Raw genomic sequence first — 17,719 nt, 5'->3', positions numbered from 1 at the left:
CCCATCCCAGCCTTCCAGGGATGCACAGTGCTGTGGGGAGCTGGTCAGGGTGCAGGCAGAGCAGTCACAGTTCCCAGGAGCAGATCCGTGCACAGGGTGCTTCTGCTCTGGCTTAGGGAAAGGGCTGCCTGCATGGCTGTGCCCCTGGAGCTGCACCCCAGCACCCTGTACCCACCCTGTGCCCCGGCTTGCTGGCAGGACAGAGGCACTGCCTGGGATTTCCCAGGTGGGCAGAGCTGCTTGTTTACTCCTTACCACAAAAGCAGTGAGATAACCTCAGCTTTATCTACACCCGTGGCATCCTGTTTGGTGAACCCTTATCTGTACCAGGCAGGTGTTGCTGCTGCCAGGCGTCAGGGAGCCGGCAGGCAGAATGGGCAGGGGTACCCAGCTGGCAGTGGTGCCCTGTGAAAAGGTGCTCTGACATCAGTGTGGTAGGGGAAAGGTGAGAGGCAGAAAGCTGTCCTATAACTGACACAAAAGAAATGTATCTGGGAGGGACCAGGTGGCGTGGGCAGGAGTGGTTTGCCCAAAACTACCTCTGCACCCCACAACCTGAGCTGTCCCCCAGTCCCTGTGGGTGGAGGTGCAGGGTGCCATGGCCCCTGGGCTATATTGGAAGCATTGCCATCCTTCTGGTCCCAGCTAATCCTTGCAACCTTCTCTCCCCCTCCAAGCCAGGGCAGTACTTGGATAATACGTCTTCCTGTGGCCAAACACTTCCAAAGTGTGAAATAGATTTTATCAGGCACTTCCAGCATGGTTGGAGGACAGTCTGGCTGCTGCGGATGCAGGCCAGGCGTTGTGCTGGGAGACATGCCCAAAGGCACCCTGCAGCCTGGGGACACCCTTTGGGTCAAAAACCCGCTGGGGACCTGCATTGGGGGGGACCTGTCCCCTGCCCATGGGCAGGAGGTGCTTTCAAAGCCACCACTCACCAGGGCATTGCAGGACCTGAGGAGAGCTGCCCTGGTCCCCAGGGTGGAGTGGGGGGTGACAGGAGTGGGGCTACACCCCAGCGAGGTGTGGGTCCCCACAGGCACCACGCCACGTTCCCACAGGCTCCGGTGAGCCCTCCCCAGCAGGGGGGGCAAGAGGAATGGGGAGCAATGGGGGCTCCCCAGGAAGGTGCTCACTGTATCACTGGTGGCAGCTGAGCTGGGCGGGCTGTGTCAGGGTGACTTGGTTCCTCTGCGGTTTGCTGGGACATTGCACAAGGAGGGAAACAGGCTGGGGCGGGAGCCTCTGCTGAAAACAACATATTTGCCTCTGTGCAGGGGGGTTGCAGCATGCTGGTGAGAGGGGCAGCCCTTGCACCCTCTGTCCCCAGGCTCTCACTCTGTTGGGTCCCAGGCACTCCCTGAGGACACCATGCATGGCACAGCCTGGTCTTGGCCCTGGGGCTCTGCAGAGGCTAAGCCTTGGGGCATCTGCCCACCTCTGCCAGCACCCACCTCCCCATGCAGCGTGTACAGCCCCTGTCACTGTGGGTCCCATCCACACCTGGCATTTCCAGTGCCACTGGCATCACACCCAGCCCTCTGCACAACAGCTTGTCCATGGCAGAGCCAAGCACGCCAAGAGGGAGCAGAGCATCAGCCTGGGCAGGCAGCTATGGCTGTAGGGGCTGAACTGCTTCCCCTGCAGTGAGCCCTGTGGTCACAGCCTGTGTGTGAGTTGCCCAGCACCCCCAGCTGCACAACACCTTTGGCAATCATTTGGAGATGGCATGTGTGCCATCTTCCCCACAGACACAGCCCGCAACCAGTCTCTCATGGGCAAGAGCATCACCTCCATCTGTGGCTCAGGACCAGGACACAGCAAAGGAGACACATTTCCATTCCAGATCCCTGCAAGGCCCAGGAGGAAAGTGAGGAGGTGACATGGGAGAGTGCCTCTGTGCCTGCTCACTCGAGCCCCTGCTGCACGAAGCCCTGGCTTGCAGCTTGTGCTATGCCCTTGAAGGGGGCAGGGAGACAGGATGCGCCATCCTGCTGCCTGGGAAATCCCGGCCCTGCTCAGCCCGTAAGGCAGGGATGGGCCTTTCCTTGGTAAGCAGGGCAGCAGGAACCCAGTGGGGAGCGTGTGCCCTGCAGCATCCTGAATCCTTCCTGGGGAAGGCCTTGGAAACCACCTGAGATGTGAAAAGGCTCCTGGTGATCAACCAGCTCCCAGCAGAGCTGATTTGGGTCTTCTCTCCTACCACATGTACCTTTTTCTACTTCCTACAAAGCAAACTTTGGTACTGGTCCTTTGATGCAGGACAACCCCTGTGAGCCCAGGTACCCACAGGCACAGAGTACCTGACCCCACAAACAGCTTTGAACTTGGCCACATTCCACTATTCAGTGGTAGCCTCTGAGTCTCAACCACCTTGGTTCTGTTTTGAAAACAATATCAGAAACTACTTGTAATTTGAAAAAATAAAGGCGGGAATATTTTTTTTCTACTGGTCTGCCCTACCGTATCGGGCCTCAGCAGAAGTGAAACTGGCAAGGGCACAGCCTGTTCCCCGCCTGGGACAGTGCCACCTGTGAGTACCCCTCTGACTCCCAGTGGGTCTCTCAATGCACGGGAGAGGCAGCCCCCACCCTGCCCAGGTGACCCTCAGCATTTGGAGATGCTTTCCTGCCTCATCAGCTGCCCCTCAGCCTCCTTGCCTGCCGGGCTGCTTCTTCCCATGCCATAACTGCATGCCCTCTACACATGGGCTGCTAGAGAGAAAACAACCCTGAATTACTGGACATACAGGCTCATCCTCAGCAATTACATAAAAATAGACAATTGCAGTAAAACATTTTGGGAGGAAGATATTCAGAAACAGGAACTGAGTTGCATTTATATTGGCCAAGTATAAAGTCATTGTGGTGGGTTACGGCTTTTGTGGGATGAGTTCCTCCTTTTGTCTAGCATGAGTCCCACTGGAGCAGCATCTATTTCTCTGGAACTGGAAAATGGATGTGACCTGCATGGCTCTTGCTTTGGCTGGAAATGAGCAGAGTAATTCCTGCAGAAAACCCTGCCAAGGCAATCTTACTTAAAAGCAGAATGGGGTAAGGAGGTAAGGAAAGATTTATGATGAGTCAAGAATGATCCAAGGGGAGGTGGACACAATCAGACGTGTTCCTGAAGCATCGGTGGAAGTTCATAAGGGATATTAACAACTCACAGGAAGTTCCTCTGGCATGTTGTTGGACCATTCTCATAAAAACTTAAAGGCAAAGACAGGAAATACATTGTGTAAGTACCTGTTTATAAACGGTATATGAAAATTCACAACCAGAGCAAAACGCCTGCCAGTGAGGAGAGGGGAAGGTGTGAACTCCTGCTCATCACACCTCATCCCTCCTCCGTCCCCTGGCCACCAGTGTGGGCACTGCGACATGGATGTGGTGGGTTGGAGAGGTCCCAATGCTCTGGGCACCATGGGCTGGCGCTGGATCCTCCTTCACCTCCCAGGGGGCTCAGGCAGACCGGGCTTTTTGTGCATTGGCTCCCGTGGCAGTGTGGGGATGCACCCAGCTCCCACACCGTGGGGCAGGTGACGAGCTGAGTCCTGCCAGAGCCATGGCCAGGGCTGACCCCACTGTTCCGCTTTGGCCATGGGCTGGGAGTGGGGGAGTCTGTGGAGGTGGGAGAGCCCTGTGGCGGGGCAGGCGGAGGCGTGGGGCAGGATGCGGGCTGGCAGCGGGGCTGGGGTGGGAGGGGAAGAGGCCAAGGGCAGGGAGCGATGCTGCGTGTGCTCGGAGGAAGTGCGAGCACCGCTACCCGCCCAGGCCAGACGTGCTTCACGCTGCCAGCAGCTGGGCAACCTGCGTCCGTGACACCGACATGGTAGGTCCTGCTCCTTTCTGTGGGGACGAATCGGGATCTGCTCAGCAAAGGTGGGTAGGGGATGGCAGGGCTGTGGGCAGGTGCTGCCAGGAACCAGTGCCACTGCCGGGGACCTGTGGGACAGAGACCCTGCTGCAGGCAGCAAGGCTGTGCTGGGAGCACAGGGCACTGCCACTGCACAGGCAGATGCTAGCCCAGGGGGGTGGGAGGCTTGGGGGCACAAGGCACGCCCTGGACTTTGGGACTCCCCAGGAGTGAATTGCATGGGAGGCACAGCCCCTGAAAAGTGGGGGACCCTTTCTGCAGCAGAACTGTACCTGACCGGTGGCACATGGCACCTAGCTTGTGGCTACCAGGTGTGTGGCATGGGGGCACAGTGGGGTGCATGAGCCCCCCTGGGACAGACATGCTCACACCTCCCTCCCTGGCACGCAGGGCACTGCTGTGGGACTGCGATCTGCTGGGAGAACGCAGGCTCTGGGCTCCCGTGACATCTGCTACCTGGCCATCACTGCCATTGCATGGGGTAAGCTGCCTGCACCCACAGGTGCGAGGAAGGGCTGGGAGTACAGCTGAGGTAGCACCACGCAGAGTTAAAGCTTCTAATTGACATCAGGAAAAGAAATTAGAGTAGAAACTAATTTGGTTTTGCTGCTTGTAGGATATTTCCTTCACATACTGGCAGTGCACAAAGCAAAACCTGCCGGTGCCCGCTCTGTCCCTAGAGATCCTCCATGAGCTGGAGGATCTTTATGGATTATTTTCCAAAGGACCTTTCGTGACTGAGCTAAGGAACAGCTAAGGAACAGAGGCAAGTGCAAAATTGTCAGGAGGAGGCTGAGATTTAGCTCTGAGGGCGAAACAAAAATGCAAAGGCACCCTGAGTGTGGTGGGTGTTGAGAACAGTCCTGGGGGGAGCTTTGGGGGGGCTCTCAGGGGAGTGGAGTGGTTGAAACACAGGCAAACAGCACCCACCTGGGGGTTCAGCTCTGGTTGGGGCTGGGAGAGGTAACATAAGGCTGAGGGGAAGGAACAGGGATGAGCTGTGCTACAGAGAGGTTGTTACTGGTGGAGCTGGAGGAAAGAGGTGGGAAGCATGTGGAGGATGGGCATGTAGCAGATAGACCCCCTTGGTTTTTCTTGGTTTGGGGATGGGGCACATGAGAGCAGCAGGGTGGCTGCCCTGAGCTGGGCTGGGAAGATAGTGAGGGCTGGGACATGGGTGGTGGGAGCTGAGGACAGGGCAGGTTCCCAGAGCTGCCCTGAGCTCCTGTCCTGCAGCCCCAGACTCGAAAGGCGTGAAGAGAAGAGCTGCTGTTGAAGACCACATTTTCCTCAGACTTGGTTTTATTAGGCGAAGTGGACAGTTTACCCTTTCACAAGGAAATATGGACAAATTATGGGAATTTTGCTTAGAATTATGTGTAATTATTGACAAAACTAGAGCCCTAATTAGACTTGGGAAGCCCTAGATTTGCATCTAATCTGTGATGTCCAGAACACTGCCTGCATGACCAGAGTGTGATATGCTCTCCTGAGACACAGGGTACCCAAGGCTGGTTGTTTGGAGAAAACTTCGATCCCCATCTCACTTTCTGCACAGATGAAGATACGATCCTTGTATCAGTTTCTGCAGTTGTGGAGATACCTGCTTCTGGGGAGGAGGGAGGAAGCTTTTTTTTGGTGGCTAAAACCCTTTCATTGCATCAAGTTGTGGTGTGAAACGCTGTAAATAAGAACAGGGTTTCAGCAAAGTGCCCCTCGCTTCTGGGTGTGGGTTCCAGTTAATCTCTGGCTTTGCTCTGGCTGGTGGGCATGACCAGGATGTGAACTTGACTTTTGCAAGATGTTGTTTTGCAATACTGAGTTTTACAAGACTCTTCAGACCATCTGGGGATCCAGATGCTTTTGGGGATGAGGGCATGCTTCTTGCTCTGTCTCGCTCCAACCTGAGTCTCATGTAGAAGTGTAAAGCAAGAAAACCGAAGTGGTACACTTCTGTGCTTGAGGAAGGAATCATGTTTTAAAGAACCATCTTGATGTTGGGTTTTCCCCTTTGGGAAACCTTTGTGGCCAGGGGTATGAGGCTGTGGGGCTGGGCTTCCACCCCTTGGCTGGAGGAGCGGTTGGCATGGTTTGGGGCTCTCCTGCCACCTGTGTTCTGCCTGCCTCATCCTGTGCTTCCCGTCTCAGCCTTCACCCATCCCTCACTTCACCCACTCCTCACCTTCCTCACCCCTGTCCCACCTCAGCTCCTTCTGCAATGCCTTGATCCACCCAGGTCTCTGTGTACCCTTAGAGCCCCATTCTCACCCACTCTTGTCCTTTTGCCCTGTCCTCTCGGTGGCATTTCTTGGCCAGCCCTAGCCCCAACCTCATATTCCAAGGGACCCCATCCCTGACTGGGTTCCCGTCCCTTCTGCATCAGTCCCGGTCCCCATCCTCTCTCGCAGGTGCAGTCATGTGGGTGGAGGTGGGTGCCTGGACATATCACTACAGTGACCAAGGCGACTACACATGGGAGCAGGCCAGGAACTACTGCCAGACCTTCTTCACTGACCTGGTGGCAATCCAGAACAAGCAGGAGATTGAGTACCTCAACGCGAGCCTGCCCTTCCACAGGCGCTACTACTGGATCGGCATCCGCAAGCTGGGTGGCACCTGGACCTGGGTTGGCACCAAGAAGGTGCTGACAAAGGAGGCGGAGAACTGGGCAGCGGGGGAGCCCAACAACCGCCGCTCCAACCAGGACTGTGTGGAGATCTACATCAAGCGGCAGCAGGAGTCGGGCAAGTGGAATGACGAGAACTGCAAGCAGAAGAAGAAGGCGCTGTGCTACCAGGGTGAGCGGGGATGCTGCAGCACGGAGCCAGATTGGGTGGGCTGGGGACCTTGGCAGGGTGGACAGTGGCTCCTGCTGACCATCCTCTGTGTGTGCAGCTTCCTGCCAGCCCTTTTCGTGCAGCCAGCGCGGCGAGTGCGTGGAGACCATCGGGAGCTACCGCTGCCAGTGTTACCCTGGATTCCATGGCCCCGAATGCGAGGATGGTGAGCCTCCCATTCCCAGCCCTCCTGCCCTGACAGGCATCTAAGCCCCAGTGGCAAAGTGCACAGGTTCTTTATTCTCCTAACGGGCTGGCGATGCTGCGTCTCCCCCAGTTGTGCAGTGTGCTGAGCTGGAACCAGAGGGAGCACACATGAACTGCAGCCATCCCTACAGAGACTTCAGTTACAACTCCACCTGTGTGTTCGGGTGCCAGGAGGGGTTTGAGCAGCAAGGGGCGAGCACACTGCGGTGCCTGGCTTCCCAGCAGTGGTCTGCAGAGACCCCCACTTGCACAGGTAGGGCCTGCCAGGGACTGGGGGACACATCGATGTGACACTGATGTGGCATTGATGCTTTTTGGGGGCAAGGCTGCTCAGGCAAGCAACAGGCTAGGCTTGCAGTGTGCCTGTCATTCAGGGAAGCAGCTCCCAGTGCTGCATGCAGGGAGCAGTTCCCTGATGAGGCTGCAATGGGCAGGGTGGCTGTGAGCTCTGGATAAGACCTCTGCTCTCCCAGGCTGTCCCAGAACTTGCTCACTGTCCTGAATCACACCCAGGTGTCAGCACCCTGTGTGCACCAAACATGGGGGCAGGAGGGTGTCTTGGCACCTCTGTCACCTTGGTGGCACAGTCTGCATCTCCCCAAGCCCACCGCAAAACACCTTGGGAAGGTGCTCAGCATCTTGGGGGTCCTCAGAGAAGGGTGAAGGGGGACTGCCAACCTCCGGCTGTGGGAAGGGTGGATCCTGGCAGACTGGGCTGCCTTGAGTGGGGGTGAGGACCCGTGAGATGAGGTTAGATACAAGCTGGGAGGGACAGAGCAGGGCAGGAAGCCACAAAGGAGAGAAAGTTGTGGTATGTTACCCTGCAGAGGCAGGGCAAATCTTCCTGTTGGTGGCTCGAGGGTTGCAACCAGGTGTTGGGTGCCCCAGAGAGGTGCTTGGCTTTCTGGGGGGGTGTGACGGCCCTGCTCCACCTTCCCTGCACCACTGTGTGGTGCATCTGCAGCCTTGCACAATATGGGATGAGTTGAGAACTGGAGCAGACACAGGACACACATGGGGACCCTCTCTACTGGGTGACCCAGCAGGAGGGGTCAAGAGGTGGGCAGGGTGTCTCTCTATATACATAGCCACTTGCTCCAGCAAAAATTGAGCGCTGCCCTGGCACACAGTGAGGCACGCCAGGCACAGCCTGGGGAGGCTGGTACATGCACCTGCAGCTATCATAGTCATCCAACATCGGTCCTCTACAGCCAGAAAGCCACCAAGGTGTCCTTCCTCCTGCTGCTGTGACAAGGATGGAGGCAGGGAGGGAGGCAAGCAGAACTGCAGCAGCCTTGGTCCTTTGTCCTGGGGGCTGCAACATGGGGCAGTGCAGGGGATAAACAGGGCTCTGGCAGAACAGCAACTGCTCCCCACCCCTCAGGAAATAACTCCTACAGCAGAAAAATCATTGTACCAGCTACATTATTACTGCTTTTGAAGAGGTGAGACTTGTCTGGGTGAGAAAGGTAAATGGAAGACATGTCACCATAGAATGTTTTGTTTGACTGGGATTCAACTCTTAATCCCTAGATTTAACCTCCTCTATCTTGTCTCTGAGATCTGCTCTCCCATTGCAGCCATCTCCTGCCCAGCGCTCAGTGCACCAGATCGGGGACGGCTGAACTGCTCCCACCTCCATGGGGACTTTGCCTTTGGCTCCACATGTGTCTTCTCCTGCCAGACAGGGTTTGTGCTGACAGGTCTGGAAAGCCGTGAGTGCACGGCCACAGGGACCTGGACTGGGGATGCCCCACACTGTGAAGGTAGAGCTGCTGCTAGAGCTCAGAGTGTCACTGGCCTTGGGGTGACACTGGGATTTTCCCCAGCCTTTTGGTCCAGCAGTTTAGTCTCCCAGACCCCAAGCTTCTACTTGAAGTGTGCCTCTTTGCCCTGCAGTCATCACCTGCCCCATGCTCAGCGCGCCAGACTGGGGACTGCTGAACTGTTCCCACCTCAACGGGAACTTCACCTTTGGCTCCACGTGTGCCTTCTCCTGCCAGACAGGGTTTGCACTGATGGGGTCAGAGAGCCGTGAGTGCACAGCCATGGGGACCTGGACTGGGGATACTCCACGCTGTGAAGGTAGAGTTGCCATGCAAGGTGTCACAGGCCTTGGGGTGACTATGGGATGTTCTCGGATGTCTTGGTCCTCTTATTACAAGAGGAGTTTAGCCTCGTAGTCCACAGGCTCCTATTTGAAGTGTTCTTATTTACCCTGCAGCCATTGCCTGCCCGGTGCTCAGCGCTCCAGGCTGGGGACAGCTGAACTGCTCCCACCTCCATGGGGACTTTGCCTTTGGCTCCACATGTGTCTTCTCCTGCCAGACAGGGTTTGTGCTGACAGGTCTGGAAAGTCGTGAGTGCACGGCCACAGGGACCTGGACTGGGGATGCCCCACGCTGTGAAGGTAGAGCTGCTGCTAGAGCTCAGAGTGTCACTGGCCTTGGGGTGACACTGGGATGTTCCCCAGTCTCTTGGTCCCAGCAGTGTAGTCTCCCAGGTTCCTGCCTGAAGTGTATTTCTCCCTGCAGCCATCACCTGCCCAGTGCTCAGTGCTCCAGTCCGAGGACAGCTGAACTGCTCCCACCTCCATGGGGACTTCACCTTTGGCTCCACGTGTGCCTTCTCCTGCCAGATGGGGTTTGCACTGATGGGGCCAGAGAGCCGTGAGTGCACAGCCATGGGGAGTTGGACTGGGGACACCCCACGCTGTGAAGGTATTGCTGCTGCTAGAGCTCAGGGTGTCACTGATCCTGGGGAACATCCTAATGTCACCCCAGCCTCTTGGTCCCAGCAGTTTAGCCTTGCAGTACCCAGGCTCCCACTTGGAGTATATTTCTATCTCTGCAGCTATCACTTGCCCGGTGCTCAGTGCTCCAGACCGAGGAAACATGAACTGCTCCAATCTGAATGGGAACTTTGCCTTTGGCTCCACGTGTGTCTTCTCCTGCGAGACAGGGTTTGCGCTGACAGGACTGGAGAGCCAAGAGTGCACAGCCATGGGGACTTGGACTGGGGACACTCCACGATGCAAAGGTTGAGATGCTGTGCAAGGTGTCACAGGCTTTGGGGTGACCATGAGATGTTTTCTGGTGTCTTGGTCCTCTCATTCCAACTGTTTAGCTTTATAGTCCACAGGCTCCTATTTGAAGTGTGCTTATTTACCCTGCAGCCATCGCCTGCCCGGTGCTCAGCGCTCCAGACTGGGGACAGCTGAACTGCTCCCACCTCCATGGGGACTTTGCCTTTGGCTCTGTGTGTGCCTTCTCCTGCCAAACAGGGTTTGCACTGACAGGGCCAGACAGCCGCAAGTGCACGGCCATGGGGACCTGGACTGGGGACACTCCGCGCTGTGAAGGTAAAGCTGCTGCTCAATGCAGCACAGGCATTGTGTTGTCCCCGAGATGTTCTAGGGTGTCTTAGTCCTCTGGTCCCAACAGTTTAGCCTCATAGTCCACAGGCTCCTATTTGAAATGTATCTCTATCCCTGCAGCCATCACCTGTCCAGAGCTCAGTGCTCCAGACTGGGGACAGCTGAATTGCTCTCACCCCCACGGGGACTTTGCCTTTGGCTCTGTGTGTGCCTTCTCCTGCCAGACGGGGTTTGTGCTGATGGGGCCGGAGAGCCGCGAGTGCATGGCCGCGGGCACCTGGACTGGGGATGCCCCACGCTGTGAAGGTAGGGCTGCAGCTAGAGCTCAGGGTATTTCTAGCCTTGGGGTGACACTGGGATGTTCCCCAGTCTCTTGGTCCCAGCAGTGTAGTCTCCCAGGTTCCTGATTTGTGTGCTTCTTTACACTTGCAGCCATCAAATGCTCAGCCCTAGCCAGTCCCAAGATGGGCCAGGCTGCCTGCTCCCACCTCCACGGGAACTTCTCCTTTGGCTCCATGTGTGCCTTCTCCTGCCAGACCGGATTTGTGCTGATGGGGCCAGAGAAACGCGAGTGCATGGCCATGGGGACCTGGACAGGGGACACCCCACAATGCATAGGTAGATTTCGTGGTCACACGAGTCTGGAAGTGCTCTGCTGTAGCAGACTGCTTTCCCCAGCACCCCTTTCTCCTTAGCACCCCTAGTCCATGGCAGCTCATCCTCTGCCTACGCAGCCCACATGTCCCATCCAGCAGTCCTGTCCTACTGATGTATCCACTATGCTTTATCTGTGCTATCTTTATCCACTGTGCTTTACCTCCAGCCATCAGCTGCCCGACGCTGGAGCCCCCTAGCAGAGGCCAGCTGAGCTGCTCTCACGTGCACGGGAACTTCACGTACAACTCCACGTGCACCTTTTCCTGCGAGGAGGGGTTTGTTCGGATGGGAGCAGAGGTGCTCAGGTGCGCAGCCACAGGGAACTGGACCAGGCATCCCCCTGTCTGTGCAGGTATGGTGGGACCCCCTGCTCTTCTTACACTATGGGGTCTGGCTTCCTACAGCACATCTTGAATGGGGTGGGGGGCACCTCAGCAGCCTGTGTGCTGTGAAGTCCTTCTGACAACTTTCTAACTTGTGGGTCTGTGGACCTGTTTCAGAGGATGGCGCCCCCTTCTTAAAGCAAGTCCTGGCTTACAGCAGCGGCACGGCTCTGGCAGTAGCCGGCATCGTGCTCTCAGGAACGCTCATTGCCCTCCTTGCCAAGCGGCTCAGCAACAGAGGTACAGAAATGCCTTCTGCAACCCACCATCACTTTGGCTGCGGGCTCTTGGACCAGGGGGTTACAGTGTGCCAGGAGAGGGTGGGATGACCGGGCGAGTTTAACAGTTTGACTGTCTCAGTACACGTGTTTTATTTGCTGCAAGTTGCTTTGGTCTGGCAGCACCTCCTTGGTGTCTGTCCAGCTGGAAGTGTCAGCAGCCAGGTTTGGAGTGCAGAGCCAGAAAAACATCTTAATTGCAAAGGGAAAGGTGGTGATTGTTCCAGGTCCCCCTCCCTGCTCCATCCTGTGCTTGTCACACTCAGTTCCATTTCAGACACTGCTTCTGCAGCTTCTCAAGTACTTCACTAAACAGATCTGGTTATTTCTTTTTTATCTGTACTACCCATGTGGACATTTGACACCATTATCAGAGGAGAAGAAGAAGCTCCTGAACCCCACCAGGTGAGAGCCATGCTCTGCAGGAAGGTGGGTTTGCACTGTGCCCCTCACAGCCCTGCAGTCACCCTGTGTCACCCAGCTCTGCCCATGTGCGGCTGCTTGCATAGGCAGTGAGAGCATCTTCAGTGGGTATGGGGCTGTTCTAACCCGTGCCCTTCACACTCCTGCCCTCACCCCCAAGATGCCACCCTCATGTCTGTCTTCCAGTGACCTGGGATCACCGGGCATCTTCACCAATGCAGCATATGACGCCAACCTGTGAGGTGCTGAGCTGCTTGCGGCACCGTGTGGCCTTACAGCGTGCTGGAAGCCATCTCCCCACTTCTGGGAGTCTTACATCGACAGTCCCCGGGCAGCTGCGCTCCGGGCTGGGGTGCTGCCAGGTGGGGACACCCCGGGCAGGAGAAGGGGAGACCCGCTGCTTTTTACTGAAGGGGTGACACGAGCTCCGCCTCCCCCGTGCTCCCAGCGTCGCCCTGACCGAACCCCAGCCTGTCCCCAGCGTTGCAGCCCCAGCAGGGGCCGCCGCCGGGACCTATGGAGGCCTCACGCCCCCGGCTGCAGCCCCGACCCACGCGGGGAGTGGAGCTGCCCGCCTGCACCACCCACGCGTCAAGGATACCGAAGACGGACCACCTGCTGCCAGCCCCTTCCTCGCACGGAGCTGCCCTTCTCCCCATGGACATCTCCTCGCGGCTCCTCCCACTCGCGCTTCCGGCCACGGGCTTGTGTCAGCAGGGCCTTAATAAACGTCTGTGTCTAACGAGCCGCCTTCGTGTGCCTGGGCGCGGGTGGGGACGGGCCCGGCTCAGACCGCGGGGGCTGGAGCCGAAGCTCCGGCGCGAGCACCGATTGTGGGGGTCCCACGCGCGCCCGGAGGTCGCCGGCAGGCGCTGTGTCCGCCAGCGGCCGCCGTAGGCGAGGCGGGGCGCTGCCCGGAAGGAGACGTAGTTTTCGGGAGTAAAGCGGAAGCGATGGCGGCGGCGGAGGCCGAGTGGGAGCCGGCGGGGCTGCTGCCGGCCTCGGGGGGCGGCCTGGACTGGGGTGAGCGCGGGGGGCGCGGGGCCGGGCGCTGGGGGCTCCCTGCCGGGGCCGGGCCGGCGCTGAGGCCGCTGTCTCTCCCGCAGAGGCGGTGCTGGGCGAGGAGCTGAGCGAGCTGCTGGGCGCCGCGGAGCCGCGGGAGGCCCCGAGGGACGAGCCCGACGTGAGTACGGGGGGCGGGAGGCCAGGGTGCCCCCGGGCCGGGGGTCCCGCGGCGGCAGCGCGGTGGGTTTCGCGGACGCTGGAGCTGGCGAAGCGACGGGCGCCACAGACGTCACCCCGGCACCCCGCCATGGCTGCGGAGCTGTCGGTCTGGTAATAAACTATCCGTATCAGAGCTGGCGATTTAAAAGCCAGGGCAGAGCTGGAGGTGAAAGCTTGAGGTGCAGCGGAGTCTCCTACTCTGCAGACATTCAAAACCTGCCTGGACTCCTTCCTGTGTAACCTCATCTAGGTGTTCCTGCTCCGGCAGGGGAATTGGACTAGATGAGCTTTCGAGGTCCCTTCCAATCCCTGACATTCTATGATTCAGTGCCCAGGGAAAGCTATGTTGTCACTGACCCAGCGGAGGTAAAGTTCCCTGCGAGGCAGAGCTGACAGGACTGCATGTTTCTGCGTTACCCGAAAGGAGGAGTGTGGGTACATTACATCAATGTCCATCAATGCCTTGCCAAGATAATTTTTCTTGTCTATTTTCCAGTTTTCTCCTAAACTCTTTACTTCCAACCTTATGCATTAATCCCCACGTTTTTGCTTGTCTGATCCTACACGCTGCTTTTTGTGGCCCACGGCATTTGTCCTGTGGATTTTCCACTCTCTGTTCCTCCACCACCTTCTCTCTGCTCACTGTGTCCTAACACACCTCTGTCACAACCCCTGGGTTATGTGACGTCAGCTTCAGGTACTAAGAGTTGTAAAGCCAGGTGCTGGAGAAAATTTGGCATTGTACGGGGGAAGGGTATCGCCCGTCAGCATTGCTAGAACTTGTGTGCAGGCTCTTGCTGCACAGCTCAGGCTGTGCCGTTTGGTCTTTCTTCTTGTGTGTTCTGATTAACCTTTTCTTCATCCTAGCCTGCAGATACTGTGCAGTCTGTAGGCTTTCTCAGCCTCCTTTTATGAGGCAAGTTGCGAACATAAGGAGAGGTTAGATTTGAGTGCAAATCTGAGACTTACAGTTGCATCAGCAGAAAAAATGGGGCAAAAACCTGATCACTGTTTTAAAGGTTGTACAATAAATAATGTATATGAAGTGATTTTAGTCTCATTTTTTTCCATTGAAAAAGGCAACTGATGTCCCTGGCTTTAGAAGATGATGATGTTGCTGTATTCAAATGCAGGGCAGCCTAATACATACTGTTTGTCATATCTTGAGCAAATCAGTTTCCATGTCTCTCTTCCTGCTGGTAAACTGACACAGATACTGCTTTTGTTTATAAAGTACTTGGAGATCTGGTGATAGAAGGGCATTAAGTAAGTCTTTCAATTAAGATGAAGGGGAGGATGCCAACAAGTTGCTTAAACTTATTTTTTATTATAAGATGGTTCAGTGACTAGACTTATAACTTTCACTTTATAAATTACTAATAACAGTACAGTAATTAGTGATGGTCTTAAACTGGTATGCTCCTTTCCTACAGCTCTAAGCTTTAAAAGAAGTCTTGTCTTGTGTATTTCAGTCGAGTATTGCCCTGTTCTGTCACAGTATCACAGTATGTTTGGGATTGGAAGGGACCTCAAAAGATCATCTAGTCCAATCCCCCTGCTGGAGCAGGAACACCTAGGTGAGGTCGCACAGGAACATGTCCAGGCGGGTCTTGAAAGTCTCCAGAGAAGGAGACTCCACAACCTCCCTGGGCAGCCTGTTCCAGTGCTCTGTCACCCTCACTGAGAAGAAGTTTTTTCTCAAATTTAAGTGGAACCTCTTGTGTTCCAGCTTGATCCCATTACCCCTTGTCCTGTCATTGTTTGCCACCTAGAAGAGCCTGGCTCCATCCTCATGGCACTCACCCTTTATATATTTATAAACATTAATAAGGTCCCCCCTTAGTCTCCTCTTCTCCAAACTGTCCTTAAGGGCAGATTTCTAGAGCTGTAAGAACATGAACATAATGGCTGGTGTATTCTCTTTCTGTATTGTTTCTTTCTCTGAACTGTCATTTCAGGAAAAGGATCTCTATAACTTTCATTTTGATCTGGATTTGATGTCTTGTGACTCGGATCTTTGGAATATCACAGGCCATGCTTATGCAGGTAATTTACCTGTTGTATTTTGCAGGTGTGACTATTCCCCCCACCCCACAAGGTTGAGTTGTTGTAACTTAAGGAGACTGTAAATGTATGTGAAGCTATTTGATATTCTGCAGCATTTAGCTCTCTGATGAGAAGTTGTGCTGTTTCTGTAGCATGGGTGCAGCTGATGATGACTGCCTTACAAGCTAAGCTGTTTAATATCTCTAGTCTTGCTGTGTTTTCTGCTGTGCCTTGTTTCAGGAATTAAATAGCTGGTGTAGGGCAGTGTGTTCTTTACTGATCAGCCGTTGTTAAACACTTGTACAGTAAAATTTGTTCTTCTGCCTCTTGCAGATGCAAGCGTGAAGACAGAACCCTTGTCACCAGCCACTTCAAATTGTTCGGTCCCTTCTCCGCTCTCTGTGGACTCTCCAGTGCAGAATGTGCCTGTATGCAGAAACCTCTCTGTAACACAGATAGCAGCACTTATTCAGAACCAGCTGCCACAAACAAAAAGACCAGTGGTTTACTTGTCTGACTAACTTCATGGCATAAGAGGAAACAGCTTGTCTTTCTAACCCTTGGAAAAACAATTTTCCTTCACTGATGTTTTCCTTCCTTCCTTTCCTGCTGTGGCCTGTTCTAAAAAGAGCGTGTTCAGTTCTGTTTCCTCAGTTGTGTGTATTGGTCTGGTTGCCAAACAGAATGCTTTCTGAAATTTAGAAGTTGCTGACCTCTACCCCCCTTTTGCTCTGCTGATAAGGAGAGGTACTTCTGTGGTTTTCAGTGGTACTTAGCATTGACCAGAATAAAACTGCAGAATGAAACCTTTCTCCTGTTTGCTGAAGGGGTAACACAGATGTGATGAAAGGCTTTTATACTCTCAGCTGCCAGTAGGCACTTTTATGTGTTTCCAAAGCATTAATCTCATGTACTTTCTGTCTGCAGGATGATGTGGACTGCAGCTGCAGCTCCCAGATGTCTCCCATCTCTCTGTACAGCAAGAGTTGCAAAAGCCCTGCATCCCCTGAAGGAGATGGAGGGAAGAAGCCTCTTGTCAGCATCACTTCTCGGTCTGGTATGAAAGATTCAGTTACTTTGATTCCACGTATAGTATGTATATCGCCTCCCATATCGATGTTTAACTAACAGACGCTAGTATATCCTGTCACTTCTGATTTGAATTTGTCATCAAATATGTCTAATCTTAAGAAATATTATAGATGAGTAAAAAAAACATACCACATGCCAACTGGTCCAACTCTGACTCTTTTTCCTTTCCTAGCAAATAATTCTGCGAGGACCCTGAAGAGGTGTGGTCAGACAGCATCCAGGCCTTCGATACAACCTAAACCCCTTTTGCCAGCTGTCCGTGAGGCTCAGACTAACATTGGTATCCCAGCTAAAACCATCATTATTCAGACTCTTCCCACGCTTGTGCCACTGCCAAAGCATCAGCCAGTTGTTAACATCCAGCCAGCACCCCCTAAAGGTAAATGAATTGTGACTGAGCCAGGTCTGGGGGGTAAACACACTGTCTGTTTGGGATGGTTGCTAGCATGAAGTTGGGTTTCGTGGTTGAAATGAGAGGGCTAGGGAAAAAAAGAGGGGTCCTAGATGCTTTGCTAGAAAATCTTTAGACTGAGAGGATGGCCTTATTCCTCTCCCATATAGTCCTGTGAGAACCAGCACTCACCTGGGCGTCGTGTGGAAAGGAAGACAGTATAACAAGAGAGACTATGCTGAGCGCTGGCAGCTGTGGAGAAAAAACTGCTGGTTTGGAAGGATCTCTAGGGACCTTTGCCTGTGGTGGCAAGTGGTGTGTAATGACACAATGACAGTGCTGTTCTCTTGAAACCAAAGGAAGATCCAGCAGAATCAGTTAGGATGGCTTGAATGAAACTTGAAAGCTTGGAAGGAGTGAGGAAAGGGTTTTTTTACCCACATGAAACTCTGCTGCAGGATGGTGGGAGCATGAGTTTATGGCTTTTTATCTCACTTAACAGCATTCTATAGGATGTTGTGAAATCTGCTAAGACTGAAAAAAGCCCTGTCAGAGGCTAGAAGAGTTGCATACAGCTGCTTGCTAATGTTAACAAGAGACAAGTGATTTCCTGTCCAGTAATAATTCTTCATTTCTCCTGTTGCCCTGTAACAGATTTTTTGAAGTATCTCGAGCCTTCATTTTTGAATCCCAAGCATAATTTTACTCTTTAGCTAAGGCAGTAGGGGCAGAACTTGTATTGCTGAAATAGTCAGATGTAGTTTCTTGTTTTCACCAGCTGATGGCTGCAGTCACTTGTGGTTGACTGTACAGACACTGAGGCGTGGAAGGAATATGAGACAAATACTTGAGGGCATGTGTCTAGAATTTACTGCAATAGTGAAAAATTTGTCTTCATTACTAATTGCTCATCCATCAGGAGTTAA

At 54.4% G+C, this 17,719-nt stretch overlaps 2 protein-coding genes across 7 annotated transcripts in view; both read left to right on the top strand.

Moving 5' to 3' along the window:
- Positions 1-12,782, top strand: LOC102097377 (P-selectin). Of its 5 annotated transcripts, none has more exons than XM_065072312.1 (17): positions 1-3,392; positions 4,270-4,360; positions 6,288-6,677; positions 6,775-6,882; positions 6,994-7,176; positions 8,504-8,689; positions 8,823-9,008; positions 9,148-9,333; positions 9,458-9,643; positions 9,777-9,962; positions 10,099-10,284; positions 10,420-10,605; positions 10,732-10,917; positions 11,123-11,308; positions 11,457-11,579; positions 11,992-12,022; positions 12,227-12,782. In XM_065072312.1, exons 1-17 carry the CDS (start codon positions 3,384-3,386, stop codon positions 12,279-12,281), a joined length of 2,664 nt encoding a protein of 887 aa, XP_064928384.1. In that variant the 5' UTR covers positions 1-3,383; the 3' UTR covers positions 12,282-12,782. The 5 variants fall into 5 exon arrangements, with proteins under 5 accessions (XP_064928384.1, XP_021150032.2, XP_064928383.1 ...); XM_021294357.2 differs by lacking the exon at positions 1-3,392 and adding an exon at positions 3,418-3,834; XM_065072311.1 differs by lacking the exon at positions 1-3,392 and adding an exon at positions 3,418-3,834 and having other exon boundaries at positions 11,992-12,046.
- Positions 12,776-17,719, top strand: part of ATF6 (activating transcription factor 6) — a 75,639-nt gene continuing 70,695 nt past the window's right edge. For both annotated transcript variants that reach the window (XM_065072315.1, XM_065072314.1), the window contains exons 1-6: positions 12,776-13,063; positions 13,147-13,223; positions 15,223-15,310; positions 15,644-15,738; positions 16,238-16,367; positions 16,575-16,781. In XM_065072315.1, coding sequence (XP_064928387.1) covers positions 12,994-13,063; positions 13,147-13,223; positions 15,223-15,310; positions 15,644-15,738; positions 16,238-16,367; positions 16,575-16,781 — 667 coding nt within the window. In that variant the 5' untranslated portion in view covers positions 12,776-12,993. The remainder of the gene's footprint in view (positions 13,064-13,146; positions 13,224-15,222; positions 15,311-15,643; positions 15,739-16,237; positions 16,368-16,574; positions 16,782-17,719) is intronic.

The sequence above is a fragment of the Columba livia genome, chromosome 8 (genome assembly GCF_036013475.1).
Source record: "Columba livia isolate bColLiv1 breed racing homer chromosome 8, bColLiv1.pat.W.v2, whole genome shotgun sequence".
NCBI lineage: Eukaryota > Metazoa > Chordata > Aves > Columbiformes > Columbidae > Columba > Columba livia.
Note: the sequence above shows the minus strand (reverse complement) of the source record. Positions and strands in the feature narration are given on the sequence as shown.

Coding starts and splice junctions, on each gene's coding strand:
- LOC102097377 (XM_021294357.2), top strand. CDS start 3,568: ATGGCCAGGGCTGACCCCACTGTTCCGCTTTGGCCATGGGCTGGGAGT. Junction 10,606..10,731: donor GGATGCCCCACGCTGTGAAG/GTAGGGCTGCAG, acceptor TTACACTTGCAG/CCATCAAATGCTCAGCCCTA. Junction 11,309..11,456: donor GCATCCCCCTGTCTGTGCAG/GTATGGTGGGAC, acceptor GACCTGTTTCAG/AGGATGGCGCCCCCTTCTTA.